Source organism: Alosa alosa, chromosome 6, assembly GCF_017589495.1.
Source record: "Alosa alosa isolate M-15738 ecotype Scorff River chromosome 6, AALO_Geno_1.1, whole genome shotgun sequence".
NCBI lineage: Eukaryota > Metazoa > Chordata > Actinopteri > Clupeiformes > Clupeidae > Alosa > Alosa alosa.
This window is the reverse complement of record NC_063194.1, coordinates 24025272-24045820: the sequence shown is the minus strand read 5'-3', so window position 1 is coordinate 24045820 and position 20549 is coordinate 24025272. Positions and strand designations below refer to the sequence as shown.

At 44.6% G+C, this 20549-nt stretch overlaps 1 protein-coding gene across 2 annotated transcripts in view; it reads left to right on the top strand.

Moving 5' to 3' along the window:
- Window positions 1-490: 490 nt before the first annotated feature.
- mrc2 (mannose receptor, C type 2) overlaps window positions 491-20549 on the top strand; it is a 37493-nt gene continuing 17434 nt past the window's right edge. For both annotated transcript variants that reach the window (XM_048246762.1, XM_048246761.1), the window contains exons 1-8: window positions 491-770; window positions 9315-9719; window positions 12971-13144; window positions 13974-14144; window positions 15087-15200; window positions 15565-15717; window positions 19082-19270; window positions 19531-19685. In XM_048246762.1, the coding sequence (XP_048102719.1) occupies window positions 647-770; window positions 9315-9719; window positions 12971-13144; window positions 13974-14144; window positions 15087-15200; window positions 15565-15717; window positions 19082-19270; window positions 19531-19685 (1485 nt within the window). In that variant the 5' untranslated portion in view covers window positions 491-646. The remainder of the gene's footprint in view (window positions 771-9314; window positions 9720-12970; window positions 13145-13973; window positions 14145-15086; window positions 15201-15564; window positions 15718-19081; window positions 19271-19530; window positions 19686-20549) is intronic.

Genomic DNA, 20549 nt, shown 5'->3' with positions numbered 1-20549 from the left:
TGAACGCAGGTTCAGGCCGAGGTCCTAGTAGTAGATCCCTTTGATACCAATGTTAATTAAACTCTGGGACCCTGGTCCCTACACCTGAGAACCACTGATTTACCACTACGTTTTTTTTACTGTACGGTAATAATGCTGAATGAGCCAAACAAACATTTCCGCAGCACAATTTTGGTTGGCCCCACCAAATCTCACTCCAAGGTTTTTTGAAAAGTTGGCAGCCCTGGATTATCCATATATCTCTGTTAAAGGCAGAACAGAAGTAACACAACGAAGCAGTGCACTGTAATGTTTATAACATCCTTTATGTTTATAAATGGCTTAATCCTTTCACTGCAATCCCTACCAAACTGCTCAAAGTTAAACAGAAGAGAGAGAGAGAGAGAGAGAGAGAGAGAGAGAGAGAGAGAGAGAGAGAGAGAATGTGTGTTATGAGGGGGGACGGGTGACGCAGTGTCTGCTGCGCTCATTCACTTCGGGCTCAATAAATGACGCGCAGATAGACAGCAGCGCTCGCAAAGCAGGATCTCTCCACAGCTCTCTGGTCTGCACAGAACCCCACACACTTTTCACTGCACCCAGTCTTCCCAGGACAAAGCTCGTTTCTTTTCCCTCTCCACGTTTACCATTCGAGGCAACAGAGGGAATGCAACGCGCCGGAAAGAATCCCAACCACTGGAGACGATTATGGATGAACAATATCAGTTTATGCAGTTACAGCACTTTATATTTATTGCTTTTTAGTCTGGAACTAAAGAGCACCGTGTCAGGTAAGGAAGCTCAAACTTATGTTGACACTGAGTTAAGACTGTTGCAGACTTTTCATTCAAGTCGGTCCTCGCCAAGTCAGACCCTTTACCGGTAGTAGCTACTTTGCAGACTTTACCAAGAATGACCTACACGTTGCAGCAAAAGCACAGGAGTTATTTGCCCCATGAAACATGTTGTTATTGAAATTTGTTTGTCGCTTTTGATTTAGCATTAACCTGATGCTAATGGTTCAACTGATGCTGATGCGATGGAATGCCACGAAACTCCAAATTTTGAGTAGAACCAGATGCAGAGGCGGGGGAGGGGGTGAAAAGGGGGAGGGGGCTTTTCTCCTTTTATGTTTTCCTTTCAGGACTGAAGTCAAAACTAGGTTAGCCAACTGTTTAGGTTTGGTGGACTTTTCGTCCCTCTCCATCGGCGTTGCCCATATTGCTACGTGTTGCTTCAGCGCCATTTGGCATCCCGCGGGCAGATGTGATCCTTACATCCGGTTATACAATATCGAGTCAAAGTTTTTGTCCGAAACAGCTCGAAACTGTTTTGGTGATTAGCCGGTGTTGGCTTCCATGTGTATCTGGCTCACTGTATTGGATACTGTAGGTCTGCCTTGCCACGCATACCCGACCAGGAAAGACTCTGAAAGAGGGTAGTTTTAGCACATCGTTGTAAAAAACGTCTGTCTCTCTTTTTGGAAACTGTTGGAATAGACTACGACTGATCTCGGCAGAGATGAGGACAAACAAGTCTTTATAATTGGTTAAATAACTAGAGCACAATTCTTTGCCAGATACACTTTGATTTCCTATCGCCATTTGGCTGGTTTAATGTAACGACGTCACGGCAATCAGTCTGTTGAAATCAAATCATTTGGTTTGACCCATTTGTACAGCGCCAGGTTCTCAAAGTCTTAACAATAAATATTATATGAAAGGCCATGATATCAGTTACAGTGTGCCTAAGTGAAATACATTTTATATTATTTATGAATGTAAAACTTCACGAATAGGAAAGGAATTTACTGGAACTGCAGTGATATCAACTTTATTCTTGTTTTTGTATTCCATTTACTGGTTAATGCCATTCAGGACATTGGTCTCAGAAATCAACACAAAAACCCATACACATTGGTGCCAGCATCTCACAGTACCCACCCTTGATGTGTTTTGACAGTATTCATGGCTTATTAGGATATCCCATTTAATCTTTGTTTTAGATGAAGCACACAATGTTTGGTTTATATATTCCTTTTGTGACATTTGACTTTGTATGTGAATTTACAGAGTTTTTGGCCAATTTGGTAGTGTTTGGTCAGAGTTGTATACATTCACTATTTATTTATGCAGAGGCTAAGAGAAGCCCAGATTGACCTTGTGAAATCGCACCCACAGTCAGCCTCCACTGTGGTCCTGCAGAGGTGAATTGTTGCTCTGTTCGGCTCTATCCTCTCAACGACCGCAGCGCCGTAAAATAGAGCAGAAACAAACACAAGAGCCTGGAATTTCCTGCCTGTTTGTGTGTGTGTGTGTGTGTGTGTGTGTGTGCGAGTGTGTGCATGTGTATGCATGTTGATTTTCTACCAAACAAAAGATAATCTGCATAACACTCTTACCACCCTTCCCTATCTTCACTCTGTTTCCTTTTTTCTCTCATGTTTTTCTCCATCATACTCATTCTTTGACTCATCACTTCCCTCCATCCCTCTCTGTCTCTCTGTCTGTCTGTCTGTCTATCTATCTATCTATCTATCTATCTATCTATCTATCTATCTATCTGTCTCTGTTTGTCTGTCTGTCCATGCTCTGTGTACCTCACCCTCCCCTGTGCATCCCTTCATCACATCCCTCTACTGATCCTGAAACATCTGTCTAAATAGAATGGTTTCGGGCAGGCCTCGCCCCCTGTATCAGATCCTGGGAAACTACCTTAATATGCTTTCTAAGTCAACATCCTGGGCCTCCTGGCTCTCGGATCCTGGTTGTTCAGCAGCTCCGTGCCCCAGTATGGGACCATCCTCTGGGTGTTTGTACGGGGCCAGGACCCCTCACACAGACCCCATGGGTCTTTGGCACTGTCAGAAGTTTTGTGTGCAGATACTACCCAAGTGGCTAGTGTGAATCTGTGCCTCTCTCTCGCACACTCTCACACATTGTCTCACTCTGTGTGTGTGTGTGTGTGTGTGTGTGTATGTATGTGTGTGTCTTCTGCCACCACATACCGGCAGCCACCGCTTCCTCATAAAGCCCCTTCTCACACACACACACGCACCAACACACACCAACCACAGACTGTCACCGCTAAGGCGTGGAGTTTGGGTCCTGTGGAAGTGAGTAGTCCTGGGCTGAGAGGAGGGGCATCTGGTTAATTGAGGAGGTGTGTGTGTGTGTGTGTGTGTGTGTGTGTGTGTGTGTGTGTGTGTGTGTGTGTGTGTGTGTGTGTGTGTGTGTGTGTGTGTGTGTGTGTGTGTGTGTTGAAGGGTCTGTGTGTTTAGGCGGCCTCCTGATTACAGGCAGGTTGGGTTGCACTCCTTCGCCCCTGTGGGTCTGCTGTTCTTGGCCAGGGCTGAAAGCCCCTCTCCTCCACTGGAAGCCATCTGGCTTCAACAGGGGCTTCAGTAGCTCAGCTCCGTTATGAACAACACGCAGGACAAAAGAGAACTGTGGAGGAGGAGGTGTCCAGAAAACAACATGATGGAGGGGTGGCTGGACAAGAGAGATGGGAGGGAGCGGTGTCTTTTTTCTGACCAAAGCCAAATAAAGCATGAAGTTAGGCTGGCCATCTGATCGGATATTAATTTGGGGGTTTGTTTTTTCACTCTCGGTGGGTTCAGGGAGAGGTTGGAGCAACAGGACACTGCAATGTTTAGCAGCGGTGGTGTTGTTGAGCAAACATGAAGCTCTGCAGCTGTGGACCGGCAGTGATCTCTGGTGTTGGAGAGGCAGAGACCGTGGCCTACATTTTACAGTGAGACAGCGAAAGAGAGGGTGAGAGAAAGAGAGAGGGGGAAAAGAGAGAGGAATGGTGCTGACACAGCACCTGGGAGTAATTTACCTTGAGTCACATGATCCCCTGGGGGGCACCTCCAGTGTGTTAGTTCCGTCCTTACGAGTACCTGCAAACTTCCTCACTTCTCCATAAACACACACACACACACACACACACACCCATTACACATGGCAATCTGTCAGGAAATTATGAGAATGAAATAACAGATATTGATGCTTAATCATGTCTATGTGTGTCTCTCTGTGTGTGAGCATTTCAAATGAATCAATAGATCTACACGTGGCAGTCTTTAATACTAGTGAAAAAATCTGGCAGGTCCAAAAGAGATAGCTCTGAGTTTTCATCTGTGTTTAAACTGTGAAATATTCCACCATATATTTTCTGTTTGTCTTGGAGGTAACCACTAAGAGCATAATGATAAACCAAAAGTGTATCCGCATCTGGTAGCCTCTTGGAATTTCTTTCTTATGTCCTTGGCCTTAGACGACAAGTAGAAGGTGATGTGGCGCTTTGGGGGGTGTTATCATTTCAGCGTGCTGCAGATTTGGCCGCAGTTCCTGGATACACGGCTTCAGCCCGACTCTAACACGTGTGCATGCAGCCTTTATTTTAGCAATAAACACTTCTCAGTTTCTTTGTCTGCAGCCTAAGATGAACCATGTTTCGTTTTTTTACAATGTGAAACCCACACTTGGATGCCTGATACAAAACTCGCCCAAAATCCTCTGGATTCACTCTCCTTGCCAAACAGACGTTTCTCATCTCCCAGCAATGTCAGTGAGAAACTGATGTTAAACAATGGTTTTAAAAGACATCCATGTGTCTCTGCAGGTGAGCTAACGGTGTGAGGGTTTTGGGTGGGTGGTGGATGGTGGTTGAGGGGGGCCTGTCTGGTTTCTGTTAACCCTGTTTCCGCACCCCAGGGCTGGCTTCCAGTGCCCTGAATACCAGACCGATGTCCACGAGTCTCCGGCTGCATCACGCCGAAGCCAAAATCAGCATTATGCAACCCATGCTCCCCCGGCGAATGCACGGCAGAAGAAATCAAACTCCGCCGCCTAGTTTGGTCTGTCAGGCTCGGGACAGCGAGCGACTCCCAGTGCCATACGCCCACCAGAGCTGGCAGAGACGGGCTGTGTGCTTGGCTCTCCACACACTGCTGCACAAACCCATGAAAGCCCCAGGATTAGAACGCTGTGTGGAGACACATAAGCTTTTTGAGAACTTTGTATACATACATGACATTACAATGAGGTTGAAGCAGCACAAGGATTTGTCATTTCTTTTCACTGTCATCAACCAGACAGCAGGTAACTCCAGCACAGATGCAACCATCTGAGATGTAATAAACTGGTAAATCCTCATAATCTAAACCAGGAAAGAGTGATGGTGTGTTTAGAAAAGGCTGTTTGCATATAGTCTTTACTACTATGTAATGTGTGCATACCAACGGAGAGTGTTCCAGTTTTTTAATGGTATCTGGATTTACACTTTTGGTTTTATTTGGAATTATGTTTTTTAGTAGTTAATGCTTAGAGCCCATTTTCCCTGCACTGCTCTGACATTCTGCAGAGCTAAACCATAATGGCTGTTATGCAAGAACAGAAAGCATTCTAAAAGGGCATGTGTGTCTCCATTAGGGTATGCAGATATCATCAGCTGCAGAGCGCTTGGTTCAGAGTGATGTGTTCAAAATCAATATGGGCAGTAGTGGAGAGGTTCATTAGTGCTTTTGGCTGAGATAACAAGCGATGAATAATGAGGAAAGCATACCATTTAACCCAGTGAATCACAACCAATCATCCGGTTAACTTTTGTGTTTAAACCTTAAAGGTGTAGGTTTTTGAACGTTCTAAGTTCCGCAACAATTGAAGGTTCTAAAATTCTATGTTGAATTCAATGAACCCAGATATTCTTTAGAACGTTCATTTCTCAACATTCCTGTCACACCAGTGTGACGGTACTCCTTTAACCCTTAAAGGTGTAGGTTTTTGAACGTTCTAAGTTCCGCAACAATTGAAGGTTCTAAAATTCTATGTTGAATTCAATGAACCCAGATATTCTTTAGAACGTTCATTTCTCAACATTCCCGTCGTACTCCTTTAAGGGTTAAGGGTTAAACTCTTCCATACCAATACTATTTAACTTCCCGTGCGGTGATGTTGCTCATCAGAAAGCTGGTTAATTTTCTGCCTGTTCGGGCCTGCATTCTGTTAGTAAGAGTGGAATTAAGGACTGACAGAACTGCCTGTCCTGGGGAAGGAGCAGTGTGGGAGTTAGTTCCTCTCACAGATCTTTTGCATGCTCAGGGTTCAAACTTGCTGTGGATTTTTCCAGAAGCCCTTTGTTGCCAGGCCCTCTCTGCTGTTGCAGCTTTACAGTCTTGTTGCATCATAATGAGAGAAGAGCTTCGCAGGCGCTTCTGTCTACGTCTTTAATCACTAGCTGTGTTTAGCAACAGAATGCAACAATGAGATATGTGCAGGAATGGGCATCAATTATAGCTGATTATGTGTGTGTGTGTGTGTGTGTGTGTGTGTGTGTGTGTGTGTGTGTGTGTGTGTGTGTGTGTGTGTGAGAGAGAGAGAGAGAGAATAAAAAAGAAAAGAATAAATAAGGGTGAATCAGACCATATCAACAGTGACAGAGAGAAGAACACAACAGCACTATTTAGCACTAGTCACACACACACACACATACACACACATACTGACACACTGGCAGTGCTGGTCTGGTCCCATCTGGAGAATCACTCTGCCTTTGGTGTGTTTTTATAAAAGCAGTCGAGGACACCCTCTGGAGAGGAATGCCACACCAACTGACCTGACTACTGGACTTATATATTACAGCTGGGGTGATAATGTGGACAGAGGGGGGGCTACGGGGGTCTGAACAAAACACACTGGGTGGAGAGAGTGGGTGACCAAGTGATAGTCTGTAAACAACAAAATCCCCCATGTGGTAATATTTAATTTAGCTAAGTACAGTTCCAAATATGAAAAATAGCATAGCAATGGTGAGTAGTACCAGAATTGGACCGGAACTGTAAGACTGTGTGTGTGTGTGTGTGTGTTAGTGAGCATGTGTGCCTTTGTGTGGGAGCTTGGTCTCCTACAATCACCTCTCTCTCTCTCTCTCTCTCTCTCTCTCTCTCTCTCTCTCTCTCTCTCTCTCCCTCTCCACTTCCTGCACCCTTCTCCGGGGCCCAACTGTTAGGAATGCTGAGGGTGTCTTTTTCTCTATTTCTCCCCTTGTTTTCCGTCTCTTTTTATTTTCTCCTGTCAGGCTTCATTTTCAGTGTGAAGGGCTACTGTCCTTTTACTGTCCTTTTTTAAGGGACACCTCCATTTAGAACCACAGCTGTGTTCCTGTCGTTTCCCCTACAGACTCCCTCTCTCTCTCTCTCTCTCTCTCTCTCTCTCTCTCCTCTCTCTCTCTCTCTTTCTCACCGTCGTCTTTTTTTCCTGATTTCAGTTTTCTTCTTCTCCTTTGTCTTCCCATTTGCACTCCTCTCTCTCTCTCTCTCTCTCTCTCTCTCTCTATCTCTCTCTCTCTCCCTCTCTCTCTATCTCTCTCTCTCTCTCTCTCTCTCTCTCTCTCTCTCTCCCTCTCTCTCTCTCTCTCTCTCTCTCTCTCTCTCTCTCTCTCTCTCTCTCTCTCCCACACTCAGTCACCCTTTCTGTGGCTGTAACCTCACATCCCCCCAGCAGGAATGAAAGAAAGAAAGAAAGAGAAAGAAAAGCAGGAGAAAACAGGGGATGAGAGAAAACCACTCGGGTTTTCGGGAAGGCTGCTGGGTTTGGTTCCCGACATTCCATTCATTGTGGCCTTAGTCCATCCACTATCGGCAAATGTCTCTCTCCCTCGCTCTCTCTCTCTCTCTTTCTCTCTCTCTCTATAGCTACTTTGTCAGACCACCTTGTCCTTATCCTTCAACTGATCTTGTACCTCCTCTCTGCCTCCAGTATTTTGGTGATTTCTTTTACTGTAACTCTGCTTGGCCCATAAAAGCATAGTCATGCATGGTTAGGCATACTGTTCTCAAGCTATTCTGAATACCAGAGTACATGGAACAGTTGGTGAACTCGGCTCCATGGATACATTCACCATTTGACTTATTGCCATGCAGGGATTTTATAAAAATAATTATTCTAAACACGCAGCTGTTCAGCTGTCCTCTGTGATTTCCAGGGCTGAAGGTATGATTGCTGCAAAATCGAAGCAAAATCTGTGAAACAAATCCCAGACTTATTCGAACACTCTGCCAAGTCCTTGAATCTTCAAAATGGTTTTGAAAGCACCGCCGGACAAATGTTGGCCTTGACATGTTTTTTAATAGATTAATTTTGTTCCCCTATCATGTAAAGCTAAAATGAGTAGCCAAATCATAACTAGCAATACCGCTCCGGTGAAGGGTCTGTGAAAACATTCGTCACACACTATCGTCCCATTACCTCGTTAAGCGCAGACCGCAAGATCTCCCCCAGCCGAGGGGAAGCCATCCTGGGTCAGATCTTTACGCCGCAAGCCGCCAACCCCGTGTGTAAACTCAGGCGCCAATAACCTGCCTTTCAAAGGCACAGGGCCACACATGTGCAACAGTTTCCCCCTCTTTAAGGTAGTGGCTTGCCCACTTAACACCTTATGTCTAGACACATGACATCACTTTGACTGTCTTCAGTTTAGCTCCTCTCTCTGTGCTGGGAAAACCAATAGTCTTAATTTTTCTGTGGGTAGGGTTGTAGTGGAGGCTAAATGCAAGTAAACACAGTTTATCCACCTCTGGAATTTCTGAAATAGAGTTTATCCACCTCTCAAAAGAGTTTACTCACCAAATGCAACTTTTAACATTCAGAAATCACACTGTATTATCCACATTCACAATATGTACATTCATCAACACTCCATTTAATACCACTGGTATTGTTATAAACATTGGACAATAACCTCCACCATCATCAAACATGTTCTGAATGCCTTTTTTAAAAATCTGATAGCGCATGGCGCAGTCTACCTTACCATGATGATAGAATTCATAGTTTACCCACCAATTATTTTACCACTACACCCTTGCCTGTGGGTGATATTTACCAACAACATAATGCCTCAATTTATTTGTCAGCTTTGCCAAAGCCTTTTGGCATGTGATGTGGTGATGTTGGGATGTGCCATTGATTTTCCTTGTTTTTCCACATTAGCTATTCAACTGGCATTATGGCGTTCCTATTGAGTGGTGGCAGTGCTATTGATAATCGCCTGATCTCACTCACCGCCACGGTCACTGCCACAGTGACTTTCTAACTTCAGAATTGTCAGAAGGTGTTTCTAGAGTCATTGTAGTTGTTGTCTTACAATGTTCATGTTTCTTATTTTGAAAATTATACTTTCAGATTTTAAGCGAGTGTTTTACACACGAGAGCTTATTTTAATGATCCACTTAGTTTAATCACTGAGAAATTAAGTTAATTAAGTTTTAAATCTCTCTCTCTCTCTCTCTCTCTCTCTCTCTATCTCTCTCTCTCTATCTGTCTCTCTCACAGCGGACTCAGACACGTTTACTTTTTTCCATGATGGCGCCCGGGGCTGTCTGGGCGTGCGGGACAGTGTCCTCTACATGTCCACCAGCTGCGAGGGCGATGGCCAGCTCTGGAAGTGGGTGTCCCGGAGCCGCCTCTTCAACCTGGGCTCGTCCCTGTGCCTGGGCCTCACGGTGGGCAACTACAGCCGTGGGTCCAGCGGTGAGCGCACGCCGCTGGGTGTCTACACGTGTGACCGGGAGCCGCCACGGGTGCGCTGGACCTGGTACTGTGCTCAGGTGCTGGAGAGCCTGGACACCTACCTGCCCGCCTCCGCGCTGCTTGGCAACGGCTCGACCACTGCTGCCGTCACCGGGTCCTGGAGACTCTACGGCGACGACCAAGACCTCTGCTCCTGGCGCGCCCAAGGTGAAGTACCGTCCATGAGACAAACCAGAGACCAGCCCATGGACAAACACCCTCTAGAATAATCAGGGCTGGAAGTTCTCATGCCTGAGACAGGCTGTTTTAGATTTGAAAGCAGATCATTACCGGTATATATATATATGTATAACAGCTTAAACATTTCTTATAAGAATATAAAGAATATAAATATAACTCAGCAAAATCCTCTCCATTGGAAATGTGTGTCCTTTCACTATTCTTCTAGCCTACTAACAACACCCCCCCAGTCTTTACCAGTCATTTCCATTCATTGCAAAGCAGCAGGCTACTCCTCTTACCAGTACAGTGGTACAAAGCCCGTCACTAAACACACACAGGTTATTTGTTTTGACAGAAGCCAAATTTAAGCCTTGCAATGTTGGGAGGTTGTTGAACATAACTTTATGTAGATGTAGAGAGATTAGGGGGAGTCGACAGTAATCAGAGCGGCTGAGTTATGGGAGTTGGGAAAGAGACGGCACTCAGGAGTCCTGACGTAGCGGTGCGCTGCCTGTGGAGCCAGGGCACATCTGGACTTGTTTGGATCTCATGCGGACTCTGTTGCCAGGGGCATCTCCACTTAGCACCTGATTGGCTGCCGGCCAGCGAGATTGGCTGGCCTAGACCTCTCCCCAGTGTTTGTAAACAGTGCTGTCAGACTGACTGGGTGTTTTCTATCGCACTGTATTTCACCGCGGCTAGATTTAGGTCTCGTCTGACTTACATAGCGGTCTGCCCAATTGTGCTGTGTAGTGGTATCAACAGAGAGGGTACGCTTATGCTGGTTTTGCAATGCCCCATTTGATACACTGTCTCACTGAAGCTTGAAGATTGTCAGAGTTTTTCAGTCCTGAAAATGAAATGTTTACCTCGAGTACAACTGCTGTTTACTGCCACAGCGCCTTTTCCTGCTTTTTTGTAATTAAAAACAGACACCCCACGGCGCAAGGCCAGAAAAACACTCCCTCCTCTTTTCCTCTTCCCCTTTTCCTCTCTTTTCAGTGCTGGGCTTTTGTGGCAGGGTTACTGGAATAACTTTTACACGTACATAACTGCCAGCATTTACAAATTTCTGTAGAGCTTCACACACACTGGTGCAGATGCCAGTGACATTAGTCAGCCCTGGGTTCTGTGTGTGTGTGTGTGTGTGTGTGTGTGTGTGTGTGTGTGTGTGTGTGTGTGTGTGTACATGCATGCGTGTGTGCGTGTGTGTGCATGTATGTGTGTGTGTGTGTGTGTGCGTGCGTACGTGCACGTGTGCGTGTTTGCATGCATGTCTGTGTGTGTTTCTGTGTGTGTCTGTGTGTGTACTTTAGTATGAATGTCCTACTTTCCATTGGATGTGCTCAGAGGTATAATGTGACAGCGTTGCGTTTGTATAACATCATGCAGCACTTGAGGCTCATCTGCAGTAGACTCTTTAGCTCTTCATCTTTCCCTTTGTTGCCTTTTACTTACATCCCATCATCTGTTGGAATGCGGTAGTTACTACGGCAACCCCTGGGCATTCTGTCTGACAGGAGATTAACTTTCGTTCAGAGTGAAGATAGAGAAAAAAAATCAGAGAGAAGGAAAGAGAGGGATAGAGAGAAGTCTTTTTTACATGGAGAGCCCACAATCATCATGCCCTCTCCTATGGAACTATACACAGGTAGCATATTGATGCCACAATATGTCTTTTTAGATAGCAGTCTGGTGCTGTGGAACCAGAGGCATGGCATTTAACATAGCTTCTAGCTTCACATATAATGCTCCATTCAAGACCACTCCGAAAAGTGGATATTACTAACTTAGAAAATTGCACAAGATCACAACTCAAAAACATAATTTAATCAATGTGGCTTTGTTCTCAAAATGGTGACAAAACCCTTCTAAGGTTAAAACCCTTTTTGGATATGTGAGAATATGCATGTATCAAAATGAAGAAAAGGTTGTACTTATTTATTTATATCCTGCAGAAAGAAGGAAAATCCATTGAACTCTATTGTGTTAACACTGGGCTAGAATGCTTTTATTTCAAAGCTGGGAAATATCAAGTTAACTTTCCAAATTCCAAGTTGTCTAGAATGTGACATCACTTAAGAAATGAACCAGCACACCTGTTACTTCGATAAAAAAACAATGACAGTTGAACTTAGTTTGTGCAGGCTGTTGAAAACACATTGCTTCATTGATACAAAAGTAGTTTGTATTGTTTAGCTGCTAACAATACAATTCCCCCCATCCCCCCAACTCAGCCTGTGTACCTACCTTTTAAAAGCTGATCCATTCACAGTGTATTTATAGAATTGTAAAAATATATTATGGATTCCTCATTGTCTAATGATTTCATCGTTGTGTTATTCTTTAATTGGTGTAATTGGTTTCTTTCGAAGTTATCTTTTTCATGATAACTCCAACTTATAAACTATATTTGTTTATCCTCTGTGTATTAGATTACTATAGTTTATTTATCCATGTCCCTACCCCCTTCAAGTGACCTGAAGACACACTCCCAACAGACGTTAGCTGAGAGCTGAGAGCTGTAAGAATGAGATTCATGATCTAGGGACCAGTTGGGGGGCGTTTGGGGGAGTGGGAGAGTGCATAGCGACAGCTAGATCTATCTATCTATCTATCTAGCTGTCGCTATGCACTCTCCCACTCCCCCAAACGCCCCCCAACTGGTCCCTAGATCATGAATCTCATTCTTACATATTGCACTGCTGGAGCTTTGCCCTCCCCAGCTGCTCTCCTATCTCTTTGGGTCATTCTTTGGTCTACAAACTACAGCTCCGGGCAGGTTTATGAAGCCCATCCAATCCTTTTTGATTTACTCTACCATTTTTCACACAGTGTTTGATAGGTGTATAATGTCTGTGTTGGATGTGCATGCATTTCTTCAATGCATTTTTCTCTCTTGAAAATAACAAAACACAAAGCATCATGGGACTTAACTGAAGGGGGAGGGGTTTAACCCTTGTCTTTCTGTATTACGACATTTATTTTTCTCTCCTCTCCTGCTCACTGTTGGTCTCAAGTCAAAAAGCTGTCTTGAGATGGCAATGATTCATGCAGCAACAAAGACTGCAATCAGATGAACAAATAAATAATTCAAATGAATGAAGTAAAGGTTAAATTAGAGAGTTGTATCACTATGACAAGCAAGTAAATGTTAGCCTCATCAACTGGATACCTGATCACAGAAAAGTAGATCCAATACTAACCCCCTTCTCCCTCTCTCTCCCTCTCCACAGAGATCTACACCATTCAGGGCAATTCTCATGGCCGGCCATGCTTCCTGCCCTTCCTGTACGATGGCCAGTGGTTCCACAGCTGCACCAGCGTGGGTCGGGAGGACGGTCACCTGTGGTGTGCCACCACCTTCGACTATGGCAAGGACGAGCGCTGGGGCTTCTGCCCCGTCAAGAGTGAGTGTGTTTGCCTGCCAATGGGCACCGCCATTGGCACTCTCTGACGTCATCCCAGCTCGCTCACTCATGAGTTCCCTCTCTGTGTGCCCCTTGTACTCCCACTCTGCTATAAACCCTGTCCATGTCTCCAGCAGCTTACCTCTCCGTTTTTAAACTAGCAAAGCATGTTATACAATACAATACTGTCAGTGTACACAGAAACAAATGAGCATACATTTACATTTACATTGAATTGAAACATTTATATTACATTGCAACAAATGAGTATACATTTCATGGAGGTATTATATGATACATTTACATTTTACATTTACATAGTAGAGTGCCATGATGAAGTAGAAACTAGTACTAGTCCTTCTCTGTTTAAGGCCAGCGGACCATCAGTCCCTTTTTGTTTTGTAGAGGATCATGGTATTTATGGTCCTACAATTAGTGCAATTCTGCAGTCAAACTAAGAGAAGCAGCTGCACTTCAAACAGAATGTCATCCCCATCCTTGTGTGCCTCTTCCTATCTCACAGTGTCTCTGTCAGCTGTCTCCATCTGGACGCCATCACCTCATAAAGATGTTTTTTTTGCCTAATACAGTTGTGTCTCTAGATATGTAAGAGTTAAGCAGCAGAAGGGAAAGTGCAGTGACGAGGAAATATGCACAGATTTTATTAACATATTTATGCAACTACAATTACTACCAATAAGCAGTCACACTAAGTGAAATATAAGCATGTCCAAACTTCTCGTCTCTACCCATCTCAATGTGCCTGATGCTGAGTGACCGATCTGTTGTCCGCCTCTCCGTCTCCTCTCTGCGTGTGTCCCCGCTGCAGGTCATGACTGCGAGACGTTCTGGGACACAGACTCGCTGGGGAACGGACTCAACTGCTACCAGTTCAACTTTCACGCCACGCTGTCCTGGAGCGAGGCCCGCATCAGCTGCCAACAGCAGGGAGCCGACCTGCTCAGCATCACCAAGGTGGAGGAGCAGGGCTACATCAACGGTGAGAGAGAGATGGAGCATTGAGAGATAGAGAGAGAGAGAGAGAGAGAGAGAGATGGAGCATTGAGAGATAGAGAGAGAGAGAGAGAGAGAGATGGAGCATTGAGAGATAGAGAGAGAGAGAGAGAGAGAGATGAGAGAGAAAGAGAGGGAGCTGAGAGAGAAAGAGAAGGAAGATAGAGGGAACGAGGCAGAGCGAGAGGGAGAGAGTGGGAGAGTTTGGAGAGAGTGACCAGACATATGGTCATGGTGAGGGAATAAAGGACATGCAGTAGTTGATTGGGTTCACTTGGGGTCAGTGTCAGTCTGCCAGACACTGTCCTCCTGCTGGACACTCTTACTCCTGCAGATTTTAGATGCAGCAAAACAAGGCCTGGGGGGTATTCCAAGTACGTGGTTTAGTGACAAACCTGGGTAAGTTACCGCCGAGTAAGTGGTAAACCTCCTAAAACAAGAGCCCTATGGCATTGTTTTGTTAGGGGAATGGAGCCATACAGCTCTTCTATTAGGAGGTTTACCACTTACTCTGAGTTAACTTACACAGGTTTGTCACTAAACCACGTTCTTGGAATACCCCCCTGGTTGACTGTGAAGTGTGACAAACAGGTTGTGTTTGATGAGGACAGTATAAGTTGAGTGAGTTTCATCCATGTGTGATGCTATTTGAATGGATAAATGAATTTGAATGGCTAAATGAATGTGGTTATGTCTACCACCCTTCGTTTGGGGTGTTTATATTTACTCATGGGAATTTTTTCTTAGCATATTAACTAACAATAACAAGCTATGTTATTTTCAGTTTGTTTATTGTTTACATCCCTCCCTCTCTCATTCTCTCTCTATTCTCTCTCTCTCTCTCTGAGTGGTGTGTGTGTGTGTGTGTGTGTGTGTGTGTGTGTGTGTGTGTGTGTGTGTGTGTGTGTGTGTGTGTGTGTGTGTACAGGTCTGCTAAGTGGCTATAGTGCCTCCCTGTGGATGGGGCTGAATGACCTGGACCTGAATGGAGGCTGGCAGTGGGCTGACTCCGCCCCTCTGAAGTACCTCAACTGGGAGCCAGGCAAGAGACCACACACCCCTCCCCTTCACACAGACCACACCCCCTCCCCCTTCAGCCAGCCAATCACTTCAGTCACTTACCCTATCTTTATGGTGCTTTTTGGCAAAGGATAAGCAGTCGATAAAGCATTTAAATTATTCAAAATTCCAAATGAGCTTTCCCAGAAAACGGTTCTCCAGGGATGAGAAGGATGTGATGCCATAAATCTGCTGGAGATAGGCACAGCAATTAAAGAGCTCTTCAGTGAAAAACAAGCCAAAGATGACTCAAGTGCTCAGGAATGCTTGCTGCTAATTAAAAGTATTGTCTGGAGTGTGCACCATTTGGATGGTAGATTAATTCTCATCTGTGTGGCTCCTTCCAGACCAGCCCAACATGCAGACTGAGGACGACGTGGAGAACTGTGCTGTGATCCGCACGGAGACGTCCGGACGCTGGCAGAACCGTGACTGTACCATTGCTCTGCCATATGTGTGCAAGAAGAGACCAAACGCCACTCTGGACCCCTTCACCACGGGTCAGAGGCATATGCATGGCTCACACACACACACACACACACACACACACACACACACACACACACACACACACACACACACACACACACACTGTATACTTAAAGACAATCATGTACAATGATTTGTAGTACACACACATAACAACTGATGCAAGTGTAGCACATGCTAGAATATTCCCACCCAATGTCACCCCCCACCAAGCATTCCTGTGCTATGTGCTATGCTTGACATTTTCCTAGTGGGTCAGTGCAGTTAGACATGCATCAATACACAGTGCAGTTGTCCCATTACCCTGCTGTCTCCCTCACCCCCTGACCACCCCTTTCTCTGCCCATCTGTTCGCTGTTGCGGTATGCAGTGTCGGTGTGCTGTCCCGTGTCTGTCTGACCTCCATGTAATCCTTATCTTGTATCTGATGAGGTTGTGTGACCTTGATAAGATTATTACTGATGTAGCTGCATTATTTAAGACATGTTTTACATGAGAAGGTCAACTTTAGCAAGACTCCCCTTATTTTCATAAGGTCAACTCATATAGTGTAGTCTAGAAATCTAGACGCACCCTAGCGACAGCAGATGTAATTTGCAGCCAGGGTGCATATAGTGTAGCCTGACGTAGTCATACTCAATTCTAGTCAGAATATGAGTCTGATACTGCTCCATTAGGACGTAATTATGGGGTGTGTTTCAACCGAAACAGGGGGGGAATGCCTCTGCACTCAATTGGATAGACCTAACCAATCAGAGCAACGAAATAACTTACCGTGAGATGTAGGAATAACACACAAACCATCCTTCTTCTCCACAAATGCCTTAACATTGTTTTCTGGTCTTTTGTAAAAGTTATTGTGCCGTCAATATCTCCTACAACACTAATTTGTAGTGATCTAGGAGATACGTAGTAGGGTAGGCTATTAGGAAAAAACTGATAGCCTAGATCCCCTCCGTTACACTATGCTACAAACATGTTATAAACAGCTGGGAAAGGCTGTTGCAAATCCCTTGAACAGGGGGTCAATCAGAGATTTCAAACGAACGAGGGAACAACATGTCGCAATGCAACACACTGTTTTCCCTTGATGAAAGTGAAACCATGAGTTTTACCACATCTCAACTTTGGCCAAAGTTTTCAGAAATAATCGTTTTCAGTGATAAAACCTCATTGAAACAATATTCATTTTCCATATGGGGTCTTAGAAGCCATCTGTCTCTTTCTAGCCACAGCGTTTGTGTTGCAAACATAATCAACCTAAGCATGTTCAGATGACGTGATTGACGAGGCGCTGTTGCTCATCTGTCCATCATCGTAAAGCCCGATTTGATTGGTCCGCCAGATTTGGGGCGAGCATAGTTGTTCCACAACGGAGCAATACGGCTGGCACCCAGGCTACGTATAGTGCTTACCAGAACCCCTAATTTTGGTCAATCGGTACCATTCAAGGGTAATAAGTCTGATAGTGATTTTTGGTAGGTATACCACCCTAGAATTAGAAAATATGTGATAGCATTGCATTTGGGGTAGCCTTTTGTGTTTTATCAGCGTATTTATGTTCATGTCTATGCAGGGATATCTTACAGGTGAATAGGCTAAAATATTTAACTAATAGATATCCCCACACAAAACTTCCACAGCTGATTATTTACATTACAAGTCAATATTTTCTTGTATTGCAACTTATCTGAAATATTACAGTATGTATAAGTATGTTAATGAGTCATTATACTGACATACACAATAATTTATAATACATTTTAAGTACAGAAACCTTAACACTAGATGAATTCAGGTTCAAAATTCTTCTTTTTGTTTTTCATTAGACATATAAGAGTGAAATGCTATTACAATGGGTGTTTTCTGCCAACAGCCATAAAAAAAAATCTATTATCACCATTTTCACAACTCTGAACCAGAAATCTCCACTTCAGTTGTACTTACAAACACTAACATTTCCAGTTATACTTCTATATGCTGAAGGATTTTATAGAGGAGGTTGTTCATATATGATTTGTAACCTACAGTATAGTATGGAAAGTAAATAAAAGTAAAAATTTCAAGAATTTCTGGAATAACATTTTACTTTACTATGTCACCAAAATGAAAAACAAAAAGAAGAATTTTGAACCTGACTTTATCCAATGTTAAGATTTCTGCACTTGAAATGTATGCAAATTAGTGCCCATTTCATTAGAAAATGGCTCATGTACATATTTAAACTAGCCTGGCTAGCGCCAGACCTCATCTCATTGAGATGGGGTCTGGGAACTACACATTAATTTTCTCGTATTTGAGACGTGGTTTACGAATGCCCAGAGCCGTTTATTGGGCGCTATGAATGTCTATCAAATGCGTCTGTACGTAGCTCATAACCGCTTCGGTGTGTCGTCATCGTCTTGCTGCCCTCCCTCCGTTCTGTGATTGGTTCCTTCATTGAGGTGAAAATCAGGTCCATGGAATCCAGGCTGCCTAGCAGTGCGAATAAAATTGCGTGTGTAAGGCAGCATGGGGAAACCCAGGCTATATTTAAACATAGTATTTCAGAAAACTTCCAATGCAAAATTATTGACAATGTAAATAATCAACTATGGAAGTTTTTGCCTATCCATCTGTAATATATCCCTGCATAAGCATATAATATACATGAACAGTGATGACACAAAAAGCTACAACCAATGCAATGCTATCACTTCTTTTCTAACTATGCTGTTATACTTTGCCAAAAATCACTATGAGACTTGTTCTCCTCAGATGGTACCAACCAACCCCTCTGGCTCAAGGACTAAGATGGAAGCCATTAACAGAACAGTGATGCACCTTACAGTTTGTTGCATGAATTTAAGAGCATCAGATTACAGTAAATAAGTTAATGTCAGCACCACAAAATCCAGCATTAAATCTAAATAAATACCATTAATGCTGTTGCATCAGCAAATTGCTAAAGTTTTCCAAGGACTCGACTTGATTGTGTCCAATAAAGAAGTTCTTAAGTTGATCTAAAGCCTTTGTCTCAAGTTTCAAGCTAGATAATAACCTGTAATTACAGTCTGTGTGGTGACTGTAGCTTTGTTTAGAATGGCACGGGGAGGTATTTGCTGTCTTACAGCAGGGCAGGCTGCCATTCACTTCAGAGGATGAAAGCCGTACCCTTCAAGTTCAAGGTTGTCTTAACACAGGCTTTGTAGATGTCTGTACTTGTGTTTAAGTATTTATGGAATGACTCTTATGTGTTTCTGTGCGTCTGTGTGCATGTGCCCATTATCATTGCACGTGTGTGTGTGTGTGTGTGTGTGTGTGTGTGTGTGTGTGTGCGTGCGTGCGTGCGTGCGTGCGTGCGTGCGTCGTGCGTGTGTGTGTGTGTGTGTCCAGACTCCTGGTCAGACGATGAGGAGTATACGTGTGAGCTGGGCTGGCAGTCCTTCCAGGCGGGCTGCTACAGGATCAACCGAGACAAGCAGGACTGGCACACGGCTCAGACCACCTGCCAGAAGATGGAGGCCAACCTGGTCAGCATCCACACACTCCCAGAGCTGGAGTTTATCGTCAACATAAGGAAAGGTACACATGTACAGACGCGCACATACACACACACACACACACACACACACAAACACACACACAAGCGTACACGCACACGCACACACCATTCAGTGTTATCATTGTTAACTTAGAGAATGGTATTTTACCCTCTCAAACACACACATAGCTAAAGGTATTTCTTTGCCATGTCTAGATACTTATGCGGAGACATGTATTCGTCAGCATATGCGCACAGTCATAAATACACCTCCATCTCCCTCTCTCTGTTTTTTTTTCAGAAGTGGACGAGCTCTGGCTTGGCCTCCATGACCAGGGTATGCAGATGAACTTCGAGTGGACGGACCGCACACCGGTCATCTTCACCTACTGGCATCCGTTTGAACCCAACAACTTCCACAACACCCCTGAGGACTGCGTCACCCTCTGGGGCCCTGTGAGTGACCTTCGACCTCTCGCTCACCACAGACCCAGTTCCCTGTTCACCTTTCACTTCACCCCGAGAATGCGCACAGTACTGGGGTGGAGAAGGAGTTGAGTTGCGCTCTGATGTGTGTTGATGAGGAGAATTGCGTGTCCATAGAGTGGAGGAGGTAGGGCACCGTGGGGTAGTAGTCTGTCTGGTAACAAATGTCCGACAAACAGCCGAGATTGCATCCCTGCCTCAGCCCCACATATCTTTCTCTCTCATTCGCTCGCTCTCTCTCTCATCTCTCGCTCTCTTTTTCTCTTTCTCTCTCTCTCTGCTTCCCTCTCTCCTTCTTTTTCTCTCTACCCCCTCTTGCAGTCTCTTTTTCTTTCATATCCTCTCTCTTCCTCTCTCTCTCTCCCTCTCTCTCTCTCTCTGGTCAAACATTCCAGAGCACATGAGGGGCAGCTGGCCTCTCCCCTGCCCTGCACAGTGGTCACTGATCAGGATCGGCTGGTTGGGTTTCAGCAGAACTAGCGTGAAGCAGTACACCCCACATCCCACATTTTGTTTTTTTCCCCCTTCAAGTTAGATATTTGCAAAAGTAGTACCCATATTCACAACAATCACATCTTGTCTTGTGTGTTTTTCTTAATTGAACAGTAAGACAGGATGAGGGATTTTAAGCTGTGGTACATGACTGATTACAACACACAGGGCCAGCTTTACCTCAGAATAATCTGTGTGCAGAAGGTTGGGTGAGTGAGGCGCGGTTCTGTGTGGTTCAGATCTCAGCGTGGTTCCACCACAGGGCTCCCCTCCCCCTCGGTTATGCAGCGTACGGTGGTTACGGGTACTTCTGGAGTGGATTGTGTGTGTGTGGGTGGGTGT